The sequence below is a fragment of the Sciurus carolinensis genome, chromosome 18 (assembly GCF_902686445.1).
Source record: "Sciurus carolinensis chromosome 18, mSciCar1.2, whole genome shotgun sequence".
Lineage (NCBI taxonomy): Eukaryota > Metazoa > Chordata > Mammalia > Rodentia > Sciuridae > Sciurus > Sciurus carolinensis.
In genome coordinates this window covers 39,077,370-39,101,860 of record NC_062230.1, presented here as the reverse complement: position 1 = coordinate 39,101,860, position 24,491 = coordinate 39,077,370, and the positions used below count along the sequence as shown (strand labels likewise).

At 49.9% G+C, this 24,491-nt stretch overlaps 2 protein-coding genes and 1 pseudogene across 4 annotated transcripts; all 3 read left to right on the top strand.

The window, feature by feature from the left end:
- The first annotated feature begins 2,568 nt into the window (after nucleotides 1-2,568).
- On the top strand, nucleotides 2,569-2,680 carry LOC124970842 (uncharacterized; annotated as a pseudogene).
- An 8,481-nt stretch (nucleotides 2,681-11,161) lies between these two features.
- Nucleotides 11,162-17,278, top strand: Znf213 (zinc finger protein 213). 2 transcript variants are annotated; one of them, XM_047534425.1, is made up of 6 exons: nucleotides 11,162-11,501; nucleotides 12,865-13,378; nucleotides 14,049-14,172; nucleotides 14,405-14,478; nucleotides 14,652-14,775; nucleotides 15,746-17,278. In XM_047534425.1, the coding sequence occupies exons 2-6, from the start codon at nucleotides 12,980-12,982 to the stop codon at nucleotides 16,390-16,392; spliced, it is 1,368 nt and encodes a 455-aa protein (XP_047390381.1). In that variant the 5' UTR covers nucleotides 11,162-11,501; nucleotides 12,865-12,979; the 3' UTR covers nucleotides 16,393-17,278. The 2 variants fall into 2 exon arrangements, with proteins under 2 accessions (XP_047390381.1, XP_047390380.1); XM_047534424.1 differs by having other exon boundaries at nucleotides 11,162-11,692.
- A 1,242-nt stretch (nucleotides 17,279-18,520) lies between these two features.
- On the top strand, nucleotides 18,521-24,460 carry LOC124970611 (caspase-2-like). Of its 2 annotated transcripts, none has more exons than XM_047534101.1 (11): nucleotides 18,521-18,653; nucleotides 18,735-18,875; nucleotides 18,960-19,155; nucleotides 19,269-19,357; nucleotides 20,195-20,305; nucleotides 20,434-20,601; nucleotides 21,130-21,352; nucleotides 21,678-21,794; nucleotides 22,594-22,668; nucleotides 23,564-23,667; nucleotides 24,267-24,460. In XM_047534101.1, exons 1-11 carry the CDS (start codon nucleotides 18,579-18,581, stop codon nucleotides 24,378-24,380), a joined length of 1,413 nt encoding a protein of 470 aa, XP_047390057.1. In that variant the 5' UTR covers nucleotides 18,521-18,578; the 3' UTR covers nucleotides 24,381-24,460. The 2 variants fall into 2 exon arrangements, with proteins under 2 accessions (XP_047390057.1, XP_047390058.1); XM_047534102.1 differs by having other exon boundaries at nucleotides 24,275-24,419.
- Nucleotides 24,461-24,491: the final 31 nt, after the last annotated feature.

The window sequence follows — 24,491 nt, the reverse complement described above, 5'->3', positions numbered from 1 at the left end:
GAGACCAGGTATCAGGACTTGAGCCAGCCATACTTGTGGAGTGATTCAGGCAGTCATTTACAATCTTCACTCTGGCTTCCAGGTAGCTCAGAGATCACAGTCTCCAGGAGAAACGTTTCCCCACTTATGGCAGAGTGCAGAGGGATATGGTTCCAAGGGCCCCATGGATAGTACCTGCACACCACCTCTGCTGGGGCCGTGTCCACTTCTGCCCAAAGATCCACCTAGAAGCCACCATTCTGGGATGGGTCTGGGAAGAGTATGTTAAGAGTGGAAGGTGACACTTTGGAAAATATTGGACAAGAGCAAATAAGACTGAGGAGGCAGTTGGGGTTGTTTTGTGGAAGGGCCTCTAGTGCCAGAGAGTCGTGCTCATAATTGGGTGGGTTATGGGTGGGAGGCTAGGGGGAGAAAGCCAGGGAACCATCTTGGTGTCTGGGTAGAGGGCGAGGCAGCTGAGCGGTCTGGCTTGTCTTGCGCCCACATTCTGCATTCCAGCTTCTCTGCCACTACGGAACTCAACATGACTGGTTTACCGTTGACCTGCGCCGCCAGGAGAGGTTGGAGGGGGGAGGGAGCAAAGGGTTTCCATCTGAGCTTCCCACCCCTTTCCTGCGGCCTGTAGTCAGGGCCCCCCTGGCTTCCCCAGAAGACTCCGCTCATCCCCAGCCTGGACAGTTTCTTGGAGCTGATGGGGCGGGGCCCGGCTGTGGCTCCGCCTGGCTCCCCAGCGGCCTGGCCTCTAGGAACCCGAGGCCCCGCCCCCAATGCCCTCAGCCAATCAAGTTTCAGGGCGGGGCGAGGGCGTCTCCCGCAGAATGGCCAATCACGGCTGACGTTTGTGCCCACAGCACAAACGTTTCCCGGGGCAACGGTTTGAAGTTCTACTTCCACTTTGTCCCGCACTGGTTGCTTGAGGAACCAGAGACCCGCGTGCTGGGCTTCGCCGCCGGCCCACAAGCGCTTGCCTCCCACGCCGCCGGCTTCCGGAGCCCACGACGGCGATGGCGAGGTGCGGCACTGGGGGCCGGGGCCAGGGTCGCGCCCGCCCCGGACCACTTCCGACTTCGCTCGGCCACATCTGGCCCGGACGACAGCCGGCTGGTCTTCGGCCCCGGGGGAGTCCTGGCGTGTCCGCTCGCGGTTCGGCACCTTCCCAGCTCCCAAGCAGTGGCCCAGGGTGCTGCCGCGGAAGAGGCAGGCGTGGGTGCGGTCAGGAAGGAAACTGGGCATCTTCAGCGGAACTGGGAGAACCGAGGCGCGCAGTGCGGGAGAGGTGGACGTGGCTCCGGGTGATGGGATAGGGCAAAGCAGCAGGAAGCGTTAATAACGGGCTTCGATGACTTCTCTCCTTTATTTTTTCAAATACAAAATGAACGGTTGCGTTCCAGGTCTTTTGCTAAAAGTTGAGGAATTATCAATGAGAAAGCCAGGCAAGATCTTTGCCTTCGTCAGTGAAGGAAATTGACAAATAGAAATGATACATTAATTACTAGTAGTGGCGAATGCCAGAAAGAAAGGAGCTAGGCGAAGCAGAAGATGGTAGGAACGTCCCTTTAGGAAAGGAGACATTTAAACTGAGTCTGAAGGCTGAGAAAAAGCTGTTTTGCAAGATTTTGGAGGAAGCACATTTCAAGCAAATGTAACGGGAAGAATAAAAGTTCTGACAGAAAGAGATTGGTGTTCCGGGAGCTGAAATGACATCCCTGTCTCCTGAGACAACTTTTGTACTACTTATCAGGTAGATCCAAACAGAAGAGGAAACACAGTGATTTGAACAGGGAAGTTTAATGTATGGAATTATTAGCTGTGAAGAGATTGCATTCAGAAAGGACTGACTAGTGAGAAAACCTCTATTAAAGTCATGGAGTCACAGCAGATAGCAGCAACAGCCATAACCTCATGGAAGAGGGTTTCCCTGCCCCTGTACCGAGACCCAAACAGTGGAGTAGGCATTTCTGAGGTGCACTGAGTTTCGGGGAAATGACTGTTGTACTCCACAGGTAAAACTTGCTAGCAATCCATCTTGAAGGGTGATCACAGAGCAATGTCTCATCAGACACCTATTGCATCTGCTACAAATCTAACAGAGGGGGACTCTGGGGAAAGCTGCTAGCTGCCATGTGTTTCAGGAACCAGGCACTGGAAGTGCACACTTCATACTGTGGGAGCCTGTTGCTACAGACACCACCCAGGCTGTAGGAGCTTGGACTGGGGAACTCCTGGGTGTTGCAGAGTCTGCCTAGTCAACACCAGTATCTGGAAGGGAAACCCCATTCAACTACAGTGTCTCTCCCGTGTCCTCTACTGACAAAACTTAACATCATGCCAATTAGCAAAGGAAAAATTTGAAGCCAGAGTCACTATTTATAGAGCAGGAAATTGAAGGATAAATTTGGAGCCGGACATACTGATAACTGGAACAGTTATGTTATTCATCTATAGCATCCTGCAAAGCCCTCTATATAACATTCCTTTACCAGCCACTGGCACTAAGCATCATTATGTCTGCTGGATGATGTGGCCCACAGAGCAGAGCAACCAATCCGAAACTGGAACATATTTATATCATTTAGAAAGGGGTCATTCAGTAGTGCCCCATGGCAGGGCAAACTGTGGCCCTGAACCATTGCCTGGCCTCTGCCTGTAGTCTGCTGGCACTGAAGTGGGTTGCATAGTGGAAAAACAATGTGTCACTTAGCAGTCCTACAGGGAAGCCCTGGTGGGGAGAACTTAGGTCTCCTGCCAATAGCTGTGTGTGTGATCCATGGACGACTAGGGTTCCCACTGACATTGTGATGGCAGCATCTGAAAAGATCCGGAGTCAGAACTCAAAACTATGTGAGATAATGTGGTTTTCTTTTCTTTTTTTTTTTTTTACTACAGATCAAACTCAGGGACTTAGCCCCCAAGCCACCTCCCCAGCCCCTTTTTATTTTTGGGGGTGTTCACAATTTATGACAAATATTCCATATCTACAATTCTCTCTGGTCAATTTTAATAATTTTGTTTTGTGATTGTAGATGGACAAAATGCCTTTATTTGTTTATGCAGTGCTAAGGAAGGAACCCAGTGCCTCATATGCTGGGCAAGTGTTATGCCACTGAGCTACAGTCACAGACACAGCCCCCAACCCTTTTTTATTTCTCGAAACAGTTTCAATAAGTTGTTTAGGGTCTTGCTAAGTTGCTGAGAGTGGCTTTGAACTTGCAATCTTCCTACCTCAGCCTCCCAAGTCACTGGGATTACAGGCATGCACCACTGCACCTGCAGAAAACAAAACTTAAGTTTTGAAGAAATTGGTTATCCCACAACAGATAACTAATACATTGAATATTTATATTATTTTGTGTTTCTATTGCATTTGAATCATAAACACAAGGTCTTCATTAGAAAGTATGTCCTCTAGTTGGGTGCAGTGAGGCATGCCTGTAATCCAAGCAGCTCAGGAGGCGAAGGCAGGAGGATCACGAGTTCAAAATCAGCCTCAGCAAAAGCAAGGAGGTAAACAACTCAGTGAGACCATGTCTCTAAATAAAATACAAAATAGGGCTGGGGCATGTGGCTCAGTGGTCAAGTGTCCCTGAGTTCAATCCCTGGTACTCCTCCCAAAAAAGTATGTAAATACCACACAATGTATACTATATGGTATCCCATACATATGTACAATTTTATGTACAAATATGCCAATTTAAAAGTAAATTTAGCTGGGTGCAGTAGTAAAATTAAAACATGAAAAGAAATTTAAATGAGAGACTGAGGCTGGAGGACCACAAGTTCAAAGGCAGTCTGTGCAACTGGAGAGACCCTAAGAAATTTAGTAAGACCCTGTCTCAAAAATAAATACATACTACAATGATGTGGCCACATCAATGTTTACAGTAGCTCAATTCATAATAGCTAAGCTATGAAACCAACCTAGGTGCCCTTCAACAGATGAATGGATAAAGAAAATGTGGTATACATACACAATGGAATATTATTCAGCCATAAAGAAGAATGAAATTATGGCATTTGCCAGTAATTGGATGGAGCTGGAGACTATCATGCTAAATGAAATAAGGCAGTCCCCAAAAAGTCAAATGCCAAACATTCTCTCTGATATGGGGATGCTAACTCACAATAAGTGGGGCAAGTGGGGGGAGGGCAGGAGGAGGAAGAATAGAGGTTCACTGGATTAGACAAAGGGGAATAAAGGGAGTGAGGATGGGAATAGAAAAGACCATAGAGTGAATCGGACATGACTTTCCTATGTTCATATACGAATACACGACCAGTGTAATTCCACATCATGTACAATCACAAAAATGGGAAGTTATACTCCATGTATGTTTGGTATGTCAAAATACATCCTATTGTCATGTATAACTAAAAAGAACAAATACAAAATTTAAAGAATGAATGAAAAAATTAAAATATCTAATTTTCAACGTAATAATCCACTTCAGGGAATATATACTGCAGAAGGAAAGTTACCAGCATTAAGAATATATGTACACACAGCTGCGGCACGAGACAGACATGTTCAACCAAGGCACAGTTGAACCTATGGACCAACTGCTTCGAAAAGTGGACCTGGCCAAAGACAGAGAGCAGTGTGTCAGAGAGCACAAAACGGGCAATGTTTGCCCTGTGGACATGGAGATCTAGACACGACTGTGTGGCCCCGGGGGGTCCTGCCCAGGAGAGGGGCTGGGTGTCCCACGGAGAGGAGATAGTGTCTCCTGCTGGGTGAAGCTGCCCTCCCGCCCACTCTCCTGTCCACTGAGGAGAGAGGAGAGAGCTGGCGATTCCAGAAGGGTGATCTGGATGGCCCAGCTGGGGGATCCCAAATATTCCCAGGCCAAGAAGACAGACCTGCAACCCTGCCCTTGTCTCCAAGACTGAAGCCCCCAAACCCCATGCCATGCTTGTTGCTCTGAGAACAAACTGAGGCTGGAAAAAATATATATATGTACAGAGTAGCTGGGGATGTAGCTTAGTGGTATCACACTTGCCTGGCATGTGCAAGGTCCTTGATAAATCCCAGAACTACAAAAGGGGGAAAATACCTACATACACATACAGGCCAAGGGAAGAGGATCACAGGTTTTAGGGCAGTCTCAGCAATTTAGTGAGACCCTGACTCAAAAAATAAAAAAGGACTGAAGATGGAGCTCAGTGATAAAAGCACACCTGGGTTCAACCGGGAATATATATTTGGGTTAAGTGGTAGTGGTGCTTATAGATGGAAACTGGTATGCTCATTAGTTTGCTTTTAGGGCTGCAATTTTTTTGGGGGGGAGCTGGGGATTGAACCTAGTGGTTCTTAACCCCTGAGCCACATCCCCAGCCACTGTTTATATTTTATTTAGAGACAGGGTCTCACTCAATCGTTTAGAACCTTGCTAAATTGCTGAGGCTGGCTTTGAGCTGGTGATCCTCCTGCTTCAGTCTCCTGAGCCACTGGGATTACAAGCGGCTCAGAGCTGCAATTTTAATTGTTCCACTTGAGGTTATAAATTGAACTACTACCCGTGTAGCTTGAAAAGACACTCTGTGAGCGCAGCACAGTGGCACATGCCTGTAATCCCAGTGGCTCTGCTCTGGAGGTTGAGGCAGGAAGATCTCCAGTTCAGAGTCAGCCTCAGTAAAAGTGAGGTGCTAAGCAACTCAGTGAGACCCTGTTTCTAAATTGAAATGGAAAAGAACCAAAGTAGCGCTATTTTGTTGTGACCAGGCTCCACTGTATGCTTGCTTATAATGTTTTCCTTCCAGTCTCCTGAAGATGCATCTATGTTGACAGTACAGTAGGCCCTTCCCACATCCCTATGGCCCTGATGCATAACAAAATGACTCTGAAATGTATTATCAAAATGATTCTCCAATGTAATCAAAGTAACTATCTCTATAGGGACTTTCTGACCTATGTGTCTCAGTGGTTCTTGTGGGTTTTGCCTTTATAAACTCTACTTCCAAAATTCAGGTGCTGGGAGTTCTTTGAGGTGCTAGCCTGCTCCCAGCCACCGCTTGCCTGGCATGCTCACTAAAGAACCGTTTTTTCTCTTTCAATTTGGCTCAATATGCATGGTGGTTTGTAATTCTCACGTGCTCTGTAACAAAATAAAATACAACATAGGGCTGGAGATGTGGCTCAGTGGTCGAGTGCCCCTGAGTTCAATCCCTGGTACCTCCCCAAGAAAGACCCTCTATGGCTTTATAGTAGGTAATAACCCCAAATATTCCTAATCTCTGGAACTTAAAATATTTCCTTATTTAGAAAGATAATCTTTGTAGATGTGATAGAGTTAAAGATTATAACATGATGAGATTATCTGGAATACCAAGGTTTTCATAAAAGGGAGCTATGACTACAGGAGAGGAGAGAGGAGATGACAGAAGCTGAGAGGAATGATCCACTTTGAAGACAGAGGAAGGGGCCATAAGTCAATGAGCACAGGCACCTCTACACGCTTGAAAGACAGTTGAACTCTCTGAAAGCTGCCAGAAGAGCTAGCTTTGCAGACACCTTGAAATGGACCCAGTGAGGTAAAATTCAGACTTCTGGTATTCAGAATTGTAAGACAATACATTTGTTTTGTTGTAAGACACAAAGTTTGTGGTAATTTATATTAGGAAACTAATGTGCTTCAGCCCTCAGAAATAGCAATTTGGAGCTGGGTATGGTGGTTTAGGCCTGTAATTCTCACAATTCAGGAGTTTGAAGCAGGAGGATCGATAGTTTGAGGCCAGCCTCAGCAAATTAGTAAGCCCATTTCAAAATAAAATATAAAAAGGACTGTGGATATAATTCAGTGGTAGAGCACCCTTGGGTTCGATTCCCAGTTTAAAAACAAAACAAACAAACAAAAAACTTGGTTGGAGATAGTTCAGTGGAAGAGCACTTGTCTAATATGTACCAAACCCTGGGTCTGATTCCCAGCACCACCACCACCAAAAAACAGAAACAAACAAACAAACAAAAAACCCCACCACCAACAAAAACAAACCAACCCCAGCAACTTGCCATTAATAGGTTACAGCAGGTAAAATACATTTTTGGTCAAGTACGTGAAAAGCAAGAATATACTCATGCAGCCAATGGCCATGTAATACTCAGGGCTCTCTGACTGTCAAAGAAAGCCAGCAAAAACAAAAGGGGGATATTTTTGTAAAGAGAATATTATCTCATGGAACATGTGGGTCACAGGACCCAGGAGCTTTTCCAGTCTCCCTCCGTTTTCCTGTGGCCTCCCTCAGGTCACTCCCATCCTCCCCTGTTGAGGCTTTCTTATTCACTGATTTTGTGTCTAGAAAACAAGAGGAAACAGCAGTGTCTGCCAGTTCATGAATCTACGCTCTACAGGGCCACATAGAGAAGTGACTGGAACCTAGTCCCAGTTCTAGATTCCAGGTAGAGAGGAGCTAGGGACTCAGTCTGAGCCAAAAACTCTTTCCCCCATTGCAGTCCATTTTGCTGGGGCAAATTCATATAATGCAAACATGGCTACCAGGGATCTGGGAAGGATGGGGTGAATGGTGGAGGTCTCATGTAGGCTGGGTAGGTACTGTGAGAGATGTATTACAGCTTGTATTTGTCAACTCAAAACAGAATATTGCTGGGTGTGGTGACACATGCCTGTAATCCCAGTGGCTCAGGAGGCTGAGGCAGGAGCATCAGGAGTTCAAAGCCAGTCTCAGCAACTGAGTGAGGCCCTGTCTCTAAAAATCAAAATAGGGCTGGGGATGTGTCTCAGTGGTTGAGTGCCCCTGAGTTCAGTTCCTGGTACAAACAAAACAAAATAACAAACAACAACAACAAAAACCCACCCAAAATATTGTTCCTAAATTTGCAACCCAGGAATACAACATATCCTCCATAGTCTCTGAAGCTCCAAAATGCACTATGATAGCCTCCCATCCCAGGGGCACAGTTCTAGTAACATAGTAACATAGGCTCCAGCATTGCCCAGTGCCTGCCATTTTGGAGAAACACCCATGTTTCCACTAACACAGGTGCTTCCTACCCTTCCTACCAACCTGGGGGCTCTTGGTTACCTGCCACAGCACATGGTGCACAGAGCTATGCTCTCCCAACATGTGTCACTCAAGTTAGGGCCTCTACAACTTCCTGGCATTGTCCAATGTGCTAAGGCAGACACACTCTGTTGCTTTACAGTGCAAAAACCATCTAGCCATGGTTAAGCCAGGAAGGACCTGGCGATTGACTTGCTGTATTCTCTAAATTATTGAACAGAAATTTGATGGTCCTGAAATGCTAGCCCATTTGATGATTTTTTTTTTCCAGTAGAGGGCGTAAGAAGAACACTGTAAAGCCAGAGCTGGATAAAGGGACTTTCACCTTCCCAGCACAGGCTGGTAGAGCTCAGGGGAGGAAAGCTTGGGCATTCACTTCCAGCAGCGTTCCCTGTGTGCACTTGTCACAGCTGCTGGCTCTTACAGGTCTGACTCTTTGCCTTGACGGAAAGGGTGGGGGTATTTGAGTTTGTGTCCTCAATCTTGAACGCAGAATTTGCTTCCTGCAGTTGCTATTTCCATAACTTTTAGAGACTCTCTTACCCCTTTTACTTTTAGTAGGTAACCATTTTTTGTGATTTAACAAATCTTTGTTTCAGATTTTGTTCAAATTACTGACATGTTTTTAATCTCTAACAGAAGCAAGTAATACAATGGGGGAAATAATCACAACCACAAAATCATAAATGAACAAAAGAAACAACCTACTTTTAGAAAGAACAAATGATAGACAACAAAATTTTACTAAAATATATCAAGTCAAAATATATCTCTGCATGGGAAAACATTATTGTAAAAACACCATTTCTCCCCAATATTAATCTGCAGACTTAAAATTTCAATCAAAATGTCAATGGTGTAGCAGGGTGTTTAAGCAAATGCACAAAGCTACATATACAAGTTTAATTGTAAATTCTGAAAATTATAAACGATCTAAATGTCCAAGTGCACTTTGTTTTTTGTTTGTATGTCTGATCCTGAATTTTTAAATTATTTTTTTTCCAGACTTTGGTGCATTATAATTATGCATTATGATGGGCTGACAGATCTGGCTCCATGAGAATGTTTAGGCCAGACTATAAGGGAAATGACTAAACAGACTCCATTTTGCTCTGAGACTCCATGCTTTGTAGGAAATAAGCTTCTCTCATGAGAACACCCCACCTCTGTACCCATCATCAGTTACTTAGCATGGCATGTTTAGCAATACAAAATGACAATTCTTATGTAATGAAAAATTGCTCTCTTTTGATTCCTATTGCTCCTAAACAATGTATCATGTGAATGGTGATTGTGTGGATGTTAGTAACCATTCTTTAGTTTGTACCTAGGTAAGGGTCATTTTGACCCACTTCCCCCTCTGTTGATGATCTCATGATGTTAGTTTGTAATTTTGAATCAAAGCAATAGATACTTATGATTGATGTGATTTTTGGTATAAGAACCCCTACAACCCTATGGTTGGGGCTGTTCTCCCAATTGCCATTTTTTGGGGCATTGTGTGAGACAGCCGGCTGGATTAATAGACTCTCAAATTTGGATTTCTCAGTGGTGATCAGTCTGTTCTTAAGTTGGGCCCCCTAATAGTGCAAGTGTGATTCATTGTTACTTATTTGTGCATGCACATAGCATAGCATATCAGTATAATTTAGTCAGTTTCATTTCCCAGTACCTCACCTTTGCCTCTCCTCCTCCTTTCCCTGGTTCCCTTCCTCTATCCCACTAAAGGAGAGTACTTTAAATAAATAAAATATGGAGGCTGGAATTGTGGCTCAGTGCTAGAGCGCTTGCCTAGCACATGTGAAGCACTGGGTTTGATCCTCAGTACCACATAAAAATAAATTTAAAAAGGTTTTAAAAAAGAATGCTTTAAAATAAGAAAGAAAAGGGAAGAACTTTAAAAAAACAAATAAAATAAAATATGGAACTCCCATGCTGGGGAATACTAAGCAGTTTACAAAACTGATGCATTTTATTTGTATGTGCTGACACTGAAAGATATCTATACTACTTAATCAACAGAATATGACTTAGAGTGATTCCTGAAATATATTAGAAATATAGTCACAGATGTAGAACTATAATAAATACTACAAAATGACTAGTGCTTATTTCTGGATGGTCAAATTAGTTTTTTTTTTTTTTTTTTTTTTTTTTTTTAACCTTCATTCATTCCATCAGTGTGTACTGATCACCTACCATGTGCAGATGCCCGAGGCAGGGCAGTAAAAAGTGTCTGCGTTCGTGTAGCTACCAACAGAGGAGTAGTGAGATACATATTACAAATACGTGTCAAACGATAAACGTCAGGAAGAAAAATAAATCAGGGTAGAGATGGTTCAGAGGGTTAGGTACGACCTTTTTGAGGGGGTGACATCTGAGCTGAGTGAGGAAGCTAACTTCACGAAGAGAGAAATACCTTTATAATTTTCCAATCTTTTTTATTTTCTACACCAAGCATGCAAAACGTGCATGATCGAAAAAAAGAGCTTTTCACTTCTGAAAAAATCTGGAGCCTGAAATCTTGAGGCGTGGAGAGGGTGCGAGTGGGTCCAAAGTAAGGAAATGAAAACCTGGAGGTTCCCGAAAACGGTCCGCCAGCTCTGGACCCTTTTGGGCCCCAGGTCCATCGCCGCTCTTCAGCTCTGCGCAGACAGAGCTGCTGGTGGGAGGGTGCGGGACCCGCCTGGGACATCGCAGGGCGGCGAAAGACTAGGGAGAAGTGGGACGCAGGGGTCGGGGAGCGTGTCCCCGGGGCCGCGGTCCCCAGGCCCTCCACCCGCTCGTTGGAGCCGAGCATCTGGAGCGGAGGGAGGAAACCTCTCCAGCGCATCCCTTCCGGCGGGGCTAGCGCTCCGGTGGCTGGGCCAGGGGTGGCCTCTGCTGGTCAGGCGTCCTCTTTCCACTGCTCAAGGGCCGAAGGCGCCGAGAAAAGGAAAGCGCAGAGGAAGGAAGACAGCAAACCCAGAGACAAACCCAAGCCTTCAGCCCCGCTGCCTGGGTGCTGACGCGCCGCCGTCGCTGCCTGCTGATTGGCTAACCCCAGGAACTTTCCCTGTTGATTGGCTGTTCGTCGGCGGGGAAACGTCCGGTCTCCGGCTCGCCCTGGCGCGTGCGCCGCGTGGTTTCCCGGCGAGCCCCGCGCGGGCTTCCGGCGCCTGGGGCTGGCGGCGGAACTGGGAACTCCGGGGCGGTTGTGGGCGGTGTGTCCCGGGGGCGGGGACCGGCGACGCGGGCCTCCCGGCTCCAAGGTCGAGCGCGGAGCTTCGGGTGGCCCGGGCCGGCGCCCGGAGGTGTACCCCGAGGGGTCGTGCTCCGCTGGGAGGTGCGGTCCGCCCTAGCGCGCCTGTTGCCCGCTCGGTCTCCGCGCAGACACCCTGCGCGCCCGCCTTCCGTCAGCTCCGCGCAAGCGAGGCTGCTGGGGACAGCGCGGGGCTTCGGCCGGGTCAACGTACCCGCCTGCCGCGTCCTGCCGAGCGACCCTGGTGAGTGAGTCCTGGCCTCTCCGGGGAGACCTCCTCGGTCAGCGGAGGACGAGAATGGCGCGCGTACCTTTCAAGAGACTTGTGAAGAGCAGAAGAGTGAATAAAGTGCTTAGTGTGTCATAGAGAAGAACTGGAAACAACTCGTGCATTACTCGTGTATTGGTTAAGAAACCCGAGTACACCCATACCACGTAAGCTCGTAGTGCTTCTAGTGAAAGAAACGTTCTCATTTATGTGAAAACACACATCAAGCACTTTTTTTTTTCATTTGTATGGATAACGTTTTTATTAAAAGCACAGGAAAAGGCCTGGGACGTCTTATGTCAGACTGTCAAAGAGGGAGAATCGCAACTTCATCAAGGAAAGGAGTTTCGCTTCTGTGTATTTGTGTATTGTTTAAATCCCCCGTCCTTTATTAGATGTTTGTGTTTGTTGCTAAAAAGAAAATTTCAAAATACACTTATCAGAATTTTGAAGAGTAACAACATAAAGTGTAACTTTGCAGTGTAAGTGTAAAGGATAATAGTCTGAATGTGTCATACATTTATATATAAAGGGCTTTGGATAGTGTCAGCGCGCTGACCCCCGCTCCCCGCCCGATATGTTTGGGGATTCAGAAGATTTCAATTTTGAGAATGAATACAGTGCCCATATGGTATATTAAGTAACACCCCCAAAGGGATTGGGGACAACACTCAAATACAATAATTAAAATTTTTAATTTAAATAAACAAATGGAAAAATGTCCTAAGTATAGTTCAATCAATCTTTACAAACTGAACCAATACATTAGTATTTTTGCCATAAAACATGGACATTTACATTAAGTAGTATAAATATAAACATAAATGTGCTCATATCAGTAGGTCTAGTAGTACTACCAAATGAGTGAGATTAGGTTTTGTAGTTAGTTGAGTCAGGAAAAACCCAGGGTTTTTTATTTTAGGCTTGGTGATAGAGTCCTAAACCTCTATTAGTAGGAAAGACAGTTACATAGAACAAAACATAGCCAGGCACCAAGGTGCATGCCTGTAATCTTAGCTACTCTCCCAACTACTAGGGAGGCTGAAGCAGGATAATTGCAAGTTTGAGACAAAGCTGGACAACTTGGGAGACCCTGTCTCAAAAAATAAAATGGACTGGGAATGTAGCTCTGTGGTAAAGCACCCCTGGGTTAGATCCCCAGTACCCCCCCCCCCAAAACACACACAAAGCAAAAAGAACAAGGTATTACAGTAAAGCCTAAAAAATGTTCCAGGGCACCAAAGGATGGGTACTGGAGTCCCTGGATAACTCTTTAGGCTGATTGTTTGCTTATGTATTCCACTCTTCCCCAAATCCTGCTGGTTTGCTCTTTCCCCAGGAGTGTGTGTCTAGATGCCAGCCCAGCCATCACAGGGGATCCCTCTGGGAGATTGAAAGGGTCAACTCCAGGACCCAGGCTGAGGCCAACCAGCCCTGAGCCTTAGGCCAGGGGAATGGCATCCCCCCAGGAGTATCAGGACCAGGCTCCTGAGGAGGGAGAAGGACTTCTGATTGTGAAGGTGGAAGATTCCTCCTGGGACCAAGAATCTGTCCAACAGGAAGACAGCAAGGATTCTGAGGCCTGCCGCCAGCGCTTTCGTCAGTTCTGTTATGGGGATGTGGGTGGGCCACATGAGGCCTTCAGCCAGCTCTGGGAGCTCTGCTGCCGTTGGCTTAGGCCCGAACTGCACACCAAGGAGCAGATTCTGGAGCGGTTGGTGCTGGAACAGTTTCTGACAGTGCTGCCAGGGGAGATCCAGGCCCGGGTGCGGGGACAGCTTCCAGGGAGTGGCGAGGAAGCTGTGGCCTTGGTGGAGGACCTACAGAAGCAGCCAGTGAAAGCCTGGCTGCAGGTGAGGGGCCCCTCCCAGATCCAGATGGTACTTGAGCTGAAGGAAAATGGCCATCCCCATGGAGATGAATCTCCAGGAGGCTCACAGCATAGGGGAGACCCTGAGCCCAAGGGAGCAGCACAAAAGCATGATGTAACACGTGTTGCTTTTTTTGAAAAATGAATACGAAGTAAATTTGGTTGGTTTCTTTTTGGTGGTTTCACAGGGCAAAGTGGGCTTGTTCCAGAAAGAAGGTTTTAACTTCATATAGGTTCTGCAAATGTATATTCGTGTTCTGCTCTAGGCCAGGCCCGGGGATATGGTGATATGCATAAGAACTCCAGAAGGGTATGAGAAGGTAGAGCTGACTGTGGACACCCTGCTATCTTGTGGTGTGTTGGGTCCTTGAGACTGGAAACATCTGGGGAGGTGCTAATGATCTGTTAGGATGTGAGGCTCTGACCTGGTAGGAGGGCTGGTTTTTGCATCATGATTGATGGGGAGTATCCTTGGGCACACAGCAGTGCCTGGTGTTACATTCTTCTCTGGATTTTCCCAGGGCTCCATATTGATCTCCTTCTCAACACCCTAGCCTCCTGAGGGCCATGTCCTGTGTCTCCTTCCCAGGGATTAAACTCTGTCTCCCCCATCTGATCTCGGTGCTGATGAGCATGTTGTGGTTCCTGCACAGGATGCGCCCTCAGAGGAGGTGGAACCAGAGTCTGCAGTCCAAAGATCCCAGGCTAGGGGGCCTTTGCTGATGGTGGGGGCATGGAGCCGGCTGCCTGTACCCCAGGAGCAGCATAGCCATAACAGTAAGTAAACCTCTGTCCTTATAGTGGCTGGCCAGGGGCCTTGCTCCTTCTCAAGCATTGCCCTAAGTGTAGCAGGTAGGATGTTTCTGTTGTCTGAAGCCCAGTCATACATGCACATCTCATGTGCATCTCTGTGTATGCGTGTGTGTGCATGTGCACATGTGCAGGGGAGACTAAGGTCTCAGTCTCAGGCCTGAGGTGGCCTCTCTGAGGCTCCATTCTTTTCCTTCAGCCCAGCTTCCTGCTCTTCTTAAAGAGGGGAATACCAGAGAGACCACAGATGCCTGCTTTGCCTCTGGGGTCCATGTGAGTTACCAGTCCTTTTGTCCTCTCTGAGACCCTTGGCACTGTTGAGTTTATAAAATGTTCCTTGCTTTCTCCTGTAGGCCTCTTTCATCTGACCCACCCTGTCCCCACCCACAGCTGCCTGGGAGGCTTAAGCAAAGCAACCTGAGCTCAGTCTTCCTTCCTCATTCCAGGGACCTGTGGCATTGGGAGACATTCCCTTCTATTTCTCACGGGAAGAATGGGGTTCTCTGGATCCTGCTCAAAGGAATCTCTTCTGGGACATAAAGCGGGAGAATTCTCGGAATGCTGCCCTAGGTAAGGGTCTTGATGGCCCCTTTTCCTGATGCAATTCTCAGTCTTTATTCCCATGCTTCCCTCAGCCCATTCCAAAGTGGGCTTTTCCTTGGTTTCCTCAAGAGCCCTGTGGGATTCCTTTCTTGTGTTGATGTTCAGTTCGCTGTACCTCTATGTGTATATCATGTGATAAGTGCCTAAGATGTGCCAGCCTGTGCTGAGTGCTGGTAAGGGCATTTTCTTCTTTGATTCACACAACATAATGCATTGAAATATTGTCCTCATTTAATAGATGAGGAACCTGAGACTCAGAAAAGTCAGTGCGCACTGAAGGGACAGCACTAAGACATGCTTTGTTGTGAGGCCACCTTGCCTCACCAACTGAAGGAATGTTGACAGGGCTGGGCTGCTCTCCAAGTCCACATACCTTGCCATTTGAAGCCACACACTATGGGTCCCTCTCCAAGCCAGTATCATCTCATTTAACCCACACCACCCAGTGGACCTGGCTGAGATCCTTCCTTATCTGAAGTTACTCTGTATTCTTGAGTTTGGAGAGCTGGAGCCTGTGGAGTGAGGGGACCGCATAACCACATCACTTGTACCTGTTTTTACCAGTTTGAGTTTGGTTAATTCACCCAATTAAGCTGAGTCCATTCAATGAGCTTTGAGAGTGGGCCTTTGGTTGCAGGTGTAGAACCCAAGGTACTTGAATGGGTTAAGGACCTTGTTGGGTAAGGGACCTAGTGGAGGGTCATGATTAGCAGGCATCTCTGCAGACAGAATCTGCCCAGCTGGACCTTCTGGAGCTCGATCAGAACTACTCTATTGGCTTTTCATCACTATCCCATTTTGCAGATGAGGGAACTTGGGCTTGCCTGTCTGACCCTCCTACCCAGGGAGCTTTCCCCTGAGCTGCATTTCTTCCTGGCCTCAGCACCAGCTCCAGAACAAAGTAGGACTGAAGAGTCTGCTCCCTCCCCCTTTGCAGGTTTGGGGCTCAAAAGTCAGAGCGAGAGGGCCCAGCTGGAGGAGGCGGTGATGGTGCTTCCACGCCAGCCAGGCGGTGAGGTGTCCGTATCCTGGAGCCCCGAAGAGGCTGAGGCCTGGGAGAGCGAGAACCGGCCAGGGGCAGCCCTTGGCCAGCTGGTGGGGGTGCGGCGGGGTCGGCCGCCCACTCGCAGGCGCCAGTTTCGGGACCTAGCTGCCGAGAAGCCTCACAGCTGCGGGCAGTGTGGGAAGCGATTCCGCTGGGGCTCAGATCTGGCACGGCACCAGCGCACACACACCGGTGAAAAGCCACACAAGTGCCCTGAGTGCGACAAGAGCTTCCGCAGCTCTTCGGACCTGGTGCGTCACCAGGGCGTGCACACGGGTGAGAAGCCCTTCTCATGCTCTGAATGTGGCAAGAGCTTCAGCCGCAGCGCCTACCTGGCGGACCACCAGCGCATCCACACCGGCGAGAAGCCCTTTGGCTGCAGCGACTGCGGCAAGAGCTTCTCCCTGCGCTCCTACTTGTTGGACCACCGGCGTGTGCACACTGGCGAGCGTCCCTTTGGCTGTGGCGAGTGTGACAAGAGCTTCAAGCAGCGTGCACACCTCATTGCCCACCAGAGCCTGCACGCCAAGATGGCCTAGCGCGTGGGGTGAGCAGCCAGTGGGGACTGGGTGAGCAAGGCAGGTGCTCCCTGTGATCTCCCTTTGTCCCCATTGAGGATTCTCCACTGGTTTTCCACCACTGCTAGGTCTGAACAGGACTTGCAGGGTTATCCCCCAAAACTGGCCTGCCCTGCTCCCAGGGAATGGAAATTCTGCTACTTTGTCTTCCTCTTCTTGCTCTGTGTTTTTACCTCCTCTAGTTTCCTGGAGTTTGGCACATTCCTGGCTGTAGCAGGAAGTAGTTGAGGACTCAGGCAAGGCCTGGGGCTTCTTCCCAAGGACCCCTCAGCTTTGTCTGGCCGTTGCTCTTTGTTCCCTACCTTCTTAGGTGGGTCCATGAGCCAGGTCCTCTGCCCTGCCAACCTGTGCCTTCCAATCGGGATGGAGAACTGCCCTTGGCACCAGTGGCTGCTGGACTTTGGGAGAGACAGTCAGCCCACACCTAGGAGAATCTGGGTTTTGGATGTGTGCCCAGGAGCGTTTCAGCTTTCATCATCTCCCACTTCCAGACCAGGCCTGGCCATAGGAAGCTGCTTGCCTTTGCTCTTGGCAGACTCATCCTGCTGTGAGCCCCCAAGAACCACCCATGTGCTAGTCTGGAGGTGGTGGCAGTGGCTCCAGCAACAGGAGGCCAAACCTGGAGACCAGGAACAAGGTGGGCAGAAGTCTCCTACTGTCCACTCTTCCAGAGGACTGGCCTTTGTGGTACTTAACATCAGCACTTCTTTGTTGACTCCTCAAGCACTACATTCCATTCTTTGGTCTGTATCTTGTGCAGACTTGCAGTAACACATACAGGCCAGGAGCTCCCAAAGAGCTTAACCCAGTGGGTCTCAAAAGGGTTTGAATAAATGTGGAAACTTCCCTTTAGTCTCTGTGTCTTTTTTTTTTTTTTTTTTTTTTTCAGTACTTGGGATTGAACCAAGAATCTCATGCATGCTAGGCAAGTCCTTTACTGCTGAGCGCAGTCTGTCTTCAGATGTCTGCTGTGGGGATGGGAATTCAATTCTTGGCCTCCTGGCCTGGTCATACTGCTGGTTTGTAGAGTTGTGTGGTCACCAGGTAGAGCTACATCCTGGACTTGTAGGTGGGTTGGATCCCTAAGGGCAATCATGTACCCTGGTTTTCTCATCCCACTCTGTCAGCCAGTGTCTTCCCTGGTCTGGGTCAACTCTTTGCCCTGACAGAGTGGGGAGCCAGACAGGACATGGGTTGTTGTTCATCAGGCCCTCTTCTTCCCCAATGATGAAATGTGCAAGGGGCTGGAAAGGGGCTGTCTCAGTTGTTTGGAATACTTCTGCTGCTCATTAGGTCCGAGAACCTGAGGCTGTCTTGTGCTTAAGGGTTACAGGTCAAAATGGGCCCTGACCTTGTTCCCCAGACAGCCCTTGATATCCAGCCTTACCCCTGCCCAGGCCCACACTAGGGCCTGTGCAGAGCTGGTGGATGCTTGGTCAGAGCCAGTGGTCACCTGAGTACAGCCCCTCCTAACCAGATCCCTTTCTATTTGCCTGGTGTTGTCTCAGGTCCATCTGAGGAGAGGTGAGAGCAGGTGGGATAAGATGTTCCTGTCCCTCTTAACTGGCCTGTGTGTGCCAGCCCCTATTTAGCACATCTTCCTGTGGTCATGACTGTCCCCATTTCCCAGATGAAGCAAACAGGGTTGAACTGTGGACAAGGTTGATTCCAGTCAGTGATACTGGACTCTCGGGCTCAGAGCTGTTGTGTGCGTGTGTGTGTGTGTGTGTGTGTGTGTGTGTGTGTGTGTGCGTGTGCGTGTGTGTGGGTGTTAGGAATGTAAGGGGTGGTGGGGCAGTATGAACATTTTTTAGAGCTGGTAACTGCCTCCAAAAGGAGACACTCTGGAGTAACAAGATCAGATAGGAATGTGAGCCAAGTGCTAAGAATAGAAACAGGCGCAGGTTCCTGGCTCAGGTGGGGGCACATCAATGTCAGCCAGAAAGTAATCAGCTGGAGCAAAAGAACAGAGTTGGGCTGGGGTAGTGGAGCTCAGGCTTCCAGAGGAGGTGGGCAGAGTCCAGCTGAGGTCATAAACAGCTGATAGGAGACAGCTTGTGGAGAGGGCAAGGGTTGGGACCCAGGGTACTGTGAGTCAGGACCAAGGAGGTGAGCTGGGTGCTTGGATAAAGTTCCACCTGATCTCCATGGCCTTCCTGGTGGCTGGGACCCTGCAGGCAGCCTCACAGTGGGCAGATGCTCAAGACAGCCTGGGGAGAAAGGTAGTGGGAGGCTGCACCTGGCCCAGCCCACTCCTGACACCCAGCAGAGCCCCAGCCCCAGCTCTGACTTTACCTTCTCAGGGGAAATACAGCCTGCAGGGTTCAAGAGTGGCCCTGACAATCAGCAGTCATGGGGTGTCCACTGCTACAGTCACTGCCCTGGACTGCATATTTGGGTCCCTGGGCTTTGAAAAGTGTGAGAAGAGGAGGACCTCTGTCCAGGTGAGCCTCATTCCTCACCTAGCCCCAGCACCCATTCCATTCAGGTCTCCCTAGACTCAGACCAGGCCTTGGCTCTTGCCCTAGTGCTTCCTTGAGGAGCTGGTTTGGTTTCGGCAGCATCTGGATGCCCACAAGGGACCTGTGAGCTGTGCCCTTGTAGCCCTAGTGGCCCCCAGTGGGCAGCTGAGGCATGCACAGCTGTTGGTCCGGGAGCTGAGTTGCTGTGAGGCTCTGAGGGGCTGCCCCAAAGTCTTCCTGCTACTCTCAAGTGACCATGGGGGTGAGTGGCTGGGCAGGGACCTTGGTTCTGGGGGGATAAAGTGGGGGCAGGGGATGGGCGGGAAAGCTCCCCACTCTGGCCAACACGAAGCTTCTGTGCTGTTTCTCCACCAGCTGCCCCGGAGCCCGGAGCCTTCCTTGATGGCCTGAGGGAGCTCTGTGGCTGCTGTCCACACTGGTCCCTGTTGCAACTGCTGACAGAGGTGGAGGCCTCAGGAGGGGAGTGGGAGATGGTGGTCCTGGGTCCCCCTAACCCTGCTGTTCCAGTTAAATTCATTCACATACCTGTCCCCCATTCACTCTTTATTGTGTCAGCCTTGGCCGCACCTGTGCCCCACGTAGGACCACCCCAGACACTCCAGGCTCCCATTCCACGCCCTTGCCCAAGCCACTCTCTGTGTGGCAGGCCTTCCTGTTGCCCTGGCCAGCCTCACATGGTCTCAGCCTCTGAGGCCATCAGCACGCCCTTCCTTGTACTCTAGGCATCCAGACTGGCACCTCCATCTGTCCCTTTTGACACTCATCCAGGCAGGGACTGCTGTCACTGTGGGGCTGGGACTGACCCAGGTCTGGTCCTGGGGTCTGAAGTTCTGACTATGCAGTTGGGTGGTGGCTGGGTGACCCTGTGGGTGGGGCATACGGGCGCCAGCTCTTCTCCAAAGCTCTGCCAGGGAAACACCTGCCCTAAGAGCCTTCCTCCACAGGCGGCCCCACTCTAGTGAGCTCTAGTGTGTACCCTGATCCCCGGGGCAGGGCAGGAGGTAATGATATGCCCACTGTCCACTTGAGGACAGACATGACATGCCCAGGTAAGTCAATGACCTTGAGCCTGAACTAGAGCTGAGGCCTTGTGTAGGTCCATCTTGCCCTCCTCATCCTCCTCCCTCCTCTGGCAGTTGACCCCTAAAAGCCTGTCGTAGCCAGGAACATGCAAAGCCTTACCCTGGAGTCAGGATCCTGCCACCCGCTTGGGTAGTGCCCCTCCCCCCAGATCCCTCACCAAGCAGCCCTCTGAGGTGTCCTGGGGCCCACCCTCCCAGCTCTTCTGCAGGGTGGCTGAAGACTCTACTGGGGACACCTCCTGCCCATTCCTTCGGAGCTCCTTACGGGGAGCACTATGCCTGGGAGGTGTGGAGCCCTGGAGGCCTGAGGTGAGGCAGGGATCCCATCCTATGGCTGCAGCTGCAGGTGGGATGAGCCTGAGGACACCCAGTTGGGGGAGGCTAAGAATTTGGGGTCCCCTTAGACCATTTTGAATGTGCCTCAACCTTCTCTGTAGACAGAACCCAGGCTCAGGGCTCAGTATGACCTGTTGGGGGTCAAGGCTGCCCTCCTCCTGGCAGTGATCCAAGACCGGCCTGGGGCCCAGCATGATGTGAAGGCTCTGGGGCACCTGTGCCAGGCCCTGGGCTTTGAGATCACCTTGAGAAAGGACCCTACAGCTCAGGTAAGGGGAAGCCCAGGACTTCTGGTGGTACTTCAAAGAAAGGGCGCCCCTCCCCTAGGATCTTGGGGATCCCCTCCTGGCCTCTCCCGCATCACCAGCAGGAAGTACACCCATAGGTCTAGCCTCCATCTTCCCTGCTGCATGCATGGCAGTCACTTTCCTGCCTTGGAGAGTATGGTCTCCCTTGCTACTAAGTCTCCCCAGGGCAAAGCTTTCCCTCCAAGAGTCTCTGTTGGTTTTGTTTCTGGACATTCATCATCCTGCTGCCCTCTCCTCATGCCTTTAACTTCTTACCCACTGGGGTAGGAGGAGAATCGGCTCTGGCAGGCTGGACCTCCACATCACCTCCAGTGAGCCGTGCCAGGACTTGCAGCAGGGAGTTAGGGCTTCTTCCCTGGGCCTGAGGCTTGAGGCAGGTGGAGACTGGGTGGGCAGACACTGGAGAAGACATCTCAGCCCCCTGGAGGACAGCCAGGGGCTAGGGAGGCAGTGGCTGCAGCCCAGGCCTCAACCTTGTCCCCACTCCAGGGGTTCCAGGCAGAGTTGGCTCAGTTCCGGGAGAGGCTGGACACCTGTAAGGGCCCTGTGAGCTGTGCCCTTGTGGCCCTCATGGCCCATGGAGGGCCTCAGGGGCAACTGCTGGGGGCTGATGGACAGGAGGTACAGCCAGAGGCACTGGTGCGGGAGCTGAGCCATTGCCAGGCACTGCAGGGCAGCCCCAAGATCTTCCTGCTTCAGGCCTGCCGCGGGGGTAAGCCTGTGGGGGTGAGCAGCCGGCTTCCAGTCTGCCTTCTCCTGCTCTGGCTTTCCTGTTGGCCCTCAGCCTCCCATGCTTGCTGTCTACCTTCTACAGGAAGCCTGAGCATTCTTTCTACTCTGTCCTAGAATCGAGCCTACAGATTTGAACCCTTAATCCCAGCCTGGTCTACATCACTCTGAATATTTCCAGCTTAGCAGGCCTGATTCGGGGCTCAGGGGGTTGGGTTCTTGCTTTGATCCCACTCTTCACATCAGTTCTGGACCTTTGGAGACATCTCCAGGTACCCACTGAGTGAAGGTATCTGACCCCCCACCAGGAAAGAGGGATGCTGGTGTGGGGCCAGTGGCTCTCCCCTGGTACTGGCGATGGCGTCGGACACTTCCAGCTATCCCTACACAGGCAGATGTCCTCCAGATCCATGCTGATGCCCAAGGTGGGTCCTGCTTTCCCTCCGAGCGTGGGCTTGACAGGTCTGGTATCAGGGTGGGAACTGTTCAGAGGGCATTTCTGGGGCTCTTAGCTGGGTCCTGCTGTTGTCACAGAGTACGTGAAAATTACTAACCACTATGTATATTAAGCCAAATTGAAGGGGAAAAGGGTTCTTTAGTGAGCATGCCAGGCAAGCGGTGGTTGGGAGCAGGCTAGCACCTCAAAGAACTCCCAGCACCTGAATTTTGGAAGTAGAGTTTATAAAGGCAAAACCCACAAAACCCACAAGAACCATTGAGGCACATGTAGGTCAGAAAGACAGTTACTTTGATTACATTGGAGAATCGTTTTGATTATACATTTCAGAGTCATTTTGTTATACATCAGGGCCATAGGGATGTGGGAAGGGCCTACTGTACTGTCAACATAGATGCATCTTCAGGAGGCTAGAAGAAAACATTATAAGCAAGCATACAACAGAGTCAGGTCAGAACAAAATGGTGCTACTTTGGTTCTTTTGTATTTCACCATCACCTCTGCCCGCTCTTTGCCAAGAGAAAAAGGGAGGAAAAAATTGCATAGGCCTTTGGGAAGTGAGGGCTACTCCCTTTAATTGATCCTGGAAGTAACTCTCACTAAGATGAAGTAGCTTCTCTAAGGTTACAGTTAGTAAACACAGGACTGATATTTAGGTTTCCAGCTATCTTTCCGTTGCCCTGTGCTACCCTTGAGCCAGAGATGGGGAGAAACTGGACCTGGTGGAGTCTGAGGATGCTGGTGATTGCAATTGACTTCTCTTTCAGGCAGCCCCTCCAGGGGTTCCACTCCAGGAAGCTCTGACCAAGCAGACATCCTGACAGTCTATGCAGCCACTGAGGGTAAGAAGTTCGTGGTTACACTGGACCCAGCTTCCTGCTCTGAGATCTGGAGTGGCCTTAGTGGTAGCCAGGGTTGGGATTCAGAATAACCAGCCCAGGTGCAGTTAAGACATCTCCTTCCACCTTCCACAGTTTTCTTTTCTTTTCTTTTCTTTTCTTTTCTTTTCTTTCTTTCTTTCTTTCTTTCTTTCTTTCTTTCTTTCTTTCTTTCTTTCTTTCTTTCCTTCCTTCCTTTGTTGTTGTCCTCCTCCTCCTCCTCCTCCTCCTCCTCCTCCTCCTCCTCCTCCTTTTTCTCCTCTCTCTCTCTCTCTCTCTCTCTCTCTCTCTCTCTCTCTCTCTCTCATACCAGGGATTAAACTCATGGGTGTTTGACCACTGATCCACATTCCTTGCCCTTTTATATGTTTATATTTATATCTGGCTGAGTTGCTTACAGCCTCACCAAATTGCTGAGGCTGGTTTTGAACTTGTGATCCTCCTACCTCAGTCTCCTGAGCTGCTGAGATTCCATGGTTTTCACTCATTAATAGCAATGCTAGTGAGCCCAATGTCAAGTGCCCTCTGTGTGAAGCAGTGCACGTGCACCACTTCCTCAGGCTGTAACTTCTGTGAGGGCAGGGCAGACTGTTTGTTTCAGAGCCCTGCCTGACACCTAGTAGATCCATAGCAAATGTTTATTCAATATTGAATCTATACACATAATCACTCAGCAAACACTGAGAAACAATTTGGTCCAACTGCAAGAAGTCCCCGCCCCACACCATGTTCTCTCTGGTCTGATCTCTGGATCCTCTGAGCTTGCTATCCCCCATGTCCAGTCACAGTGGGCCCCTGGGGTTGAGAGGCAGAGGCAGGGGCCTGAGCCTTACTCTCTGGCCTTTGTTCCCTGACCTAGGCTGTGTGGCCTATCGGGATGAGAAGGGTTCTGACTTAGTCCGGACGCTGGTGGAGGTCCTCAGAGCCAACCCCAGGGGAGATCTCCTGGAGCTGCTGACTGAGGTGTGTGTGTGTGTATGGGTGACCAGGAGATAGGGGCTGGATTGACCCCTACTCCCTAGCCCTTCCCATCATCCCCTTGGTGAAGGGGGGATTCCCTGCCCTCAACAGTCTGAGGTAATGAAACGCAGGACACCTGGCTCTGGTCAGATGAGAGCAGTAGTTACTCACATACACTAAAATCTGGGGGAGGAGGACGGGAATGCCATGCAGGGCTGCAGGGGATGCACTTGGAAACAGGGAGCCAGCAGGGACAGTGGGAAGCAGGCTTCCTAGAGACAAGAGGGTGAGGTGCCCCTGGTTCCCACAGGAGCGTGGGATTGGCTTATTTGACTACTTATGTAGGAAAAAAAAAAAGTTATGTGGGCTGGCAGAGAGGTGAAGCCTAGAGGGGGATGCAGCTGGTCTTATTGAGAGGGGAATTGGAGGGTGAGGAGCAGGGAAATCCTGTTAGGCCTTTGGGTGCAGTGTGAGGCTCAAAGATTTCAAGGAGCACTTGAAGTTTCAGGCCTTACAAAACAGCAGGCAAGGGCTGCAACGGGTGCCAGACTGATCCCCACAGGGCCTAGAGTCCTGGGCACAGGCTCAGTGTGACCCCTCAGGTCAACAGGCGGGTGTGTGAGCTGGACGTGCTGGGGCCAGACTGCGATGAACTCCGCAAGGCTTGCCTGGAGATCCGCAGCTCCCTCCGGCGCCGGCTCTGCCTGCTGGGCTGACCGCCCTGGCACATCCAGTCTATCGACTTCCTCAGGACAACGGGGCAGGCAGCCTGGGCATGGCGCTTAGCGTTCAATAAATATCTGTTAATGATTGCTGTGCGTGGGACA

Excerpts from the sequence above, each read along its gene's own strand:
- Znf213 (XM_047534425.1), top strand. The coding sequence starts at position 12,980 with ATGGCATCCCCCCAGGAGTATCAGGACCAGGCTCCTGAGGAGGGAGAA. Across the intron at positions 14,173-14,404 it reads GGAGCAGCATAGCCATAACA|CCCAGCTTCCTGCTCTTCTT; the intron begins GTAAGTAAACCT and ends CTTTTCCTTCAG. Across the intron at positions 14,776-15,745 it reads TTCTCGGAATGCTGCCCTAG|GTTTGGGGCTCAAAAGTCAG; the intron begins GTAAGGGTCTTG and ends CCCCCTTTGCAG.
- LOC124970611 (XM_047534101.1), top strand. The coding sequence starts at position 18,579 with ATGGCCTTCCTGGTGGCTGGGACCCTGCAGGCAGCCTCACAGTGGGCA. Across the intron at positions 18,654-18,734 it reads AAGACAGCCTGGGGAGAAAG|GGGAAATACAGCCTGCAGGG; the intron begins GTAGTGGGAGGC and ends TTACCTTCTCAG. Across the intron at positions 23,668-24,266 it reads TCCTGGAGCTGCTGACTGAG|GTCAACAGGCGGGTGTGTGA; the intron begins GTGTGTGTGTGT and ends GTGACCCCTCAG.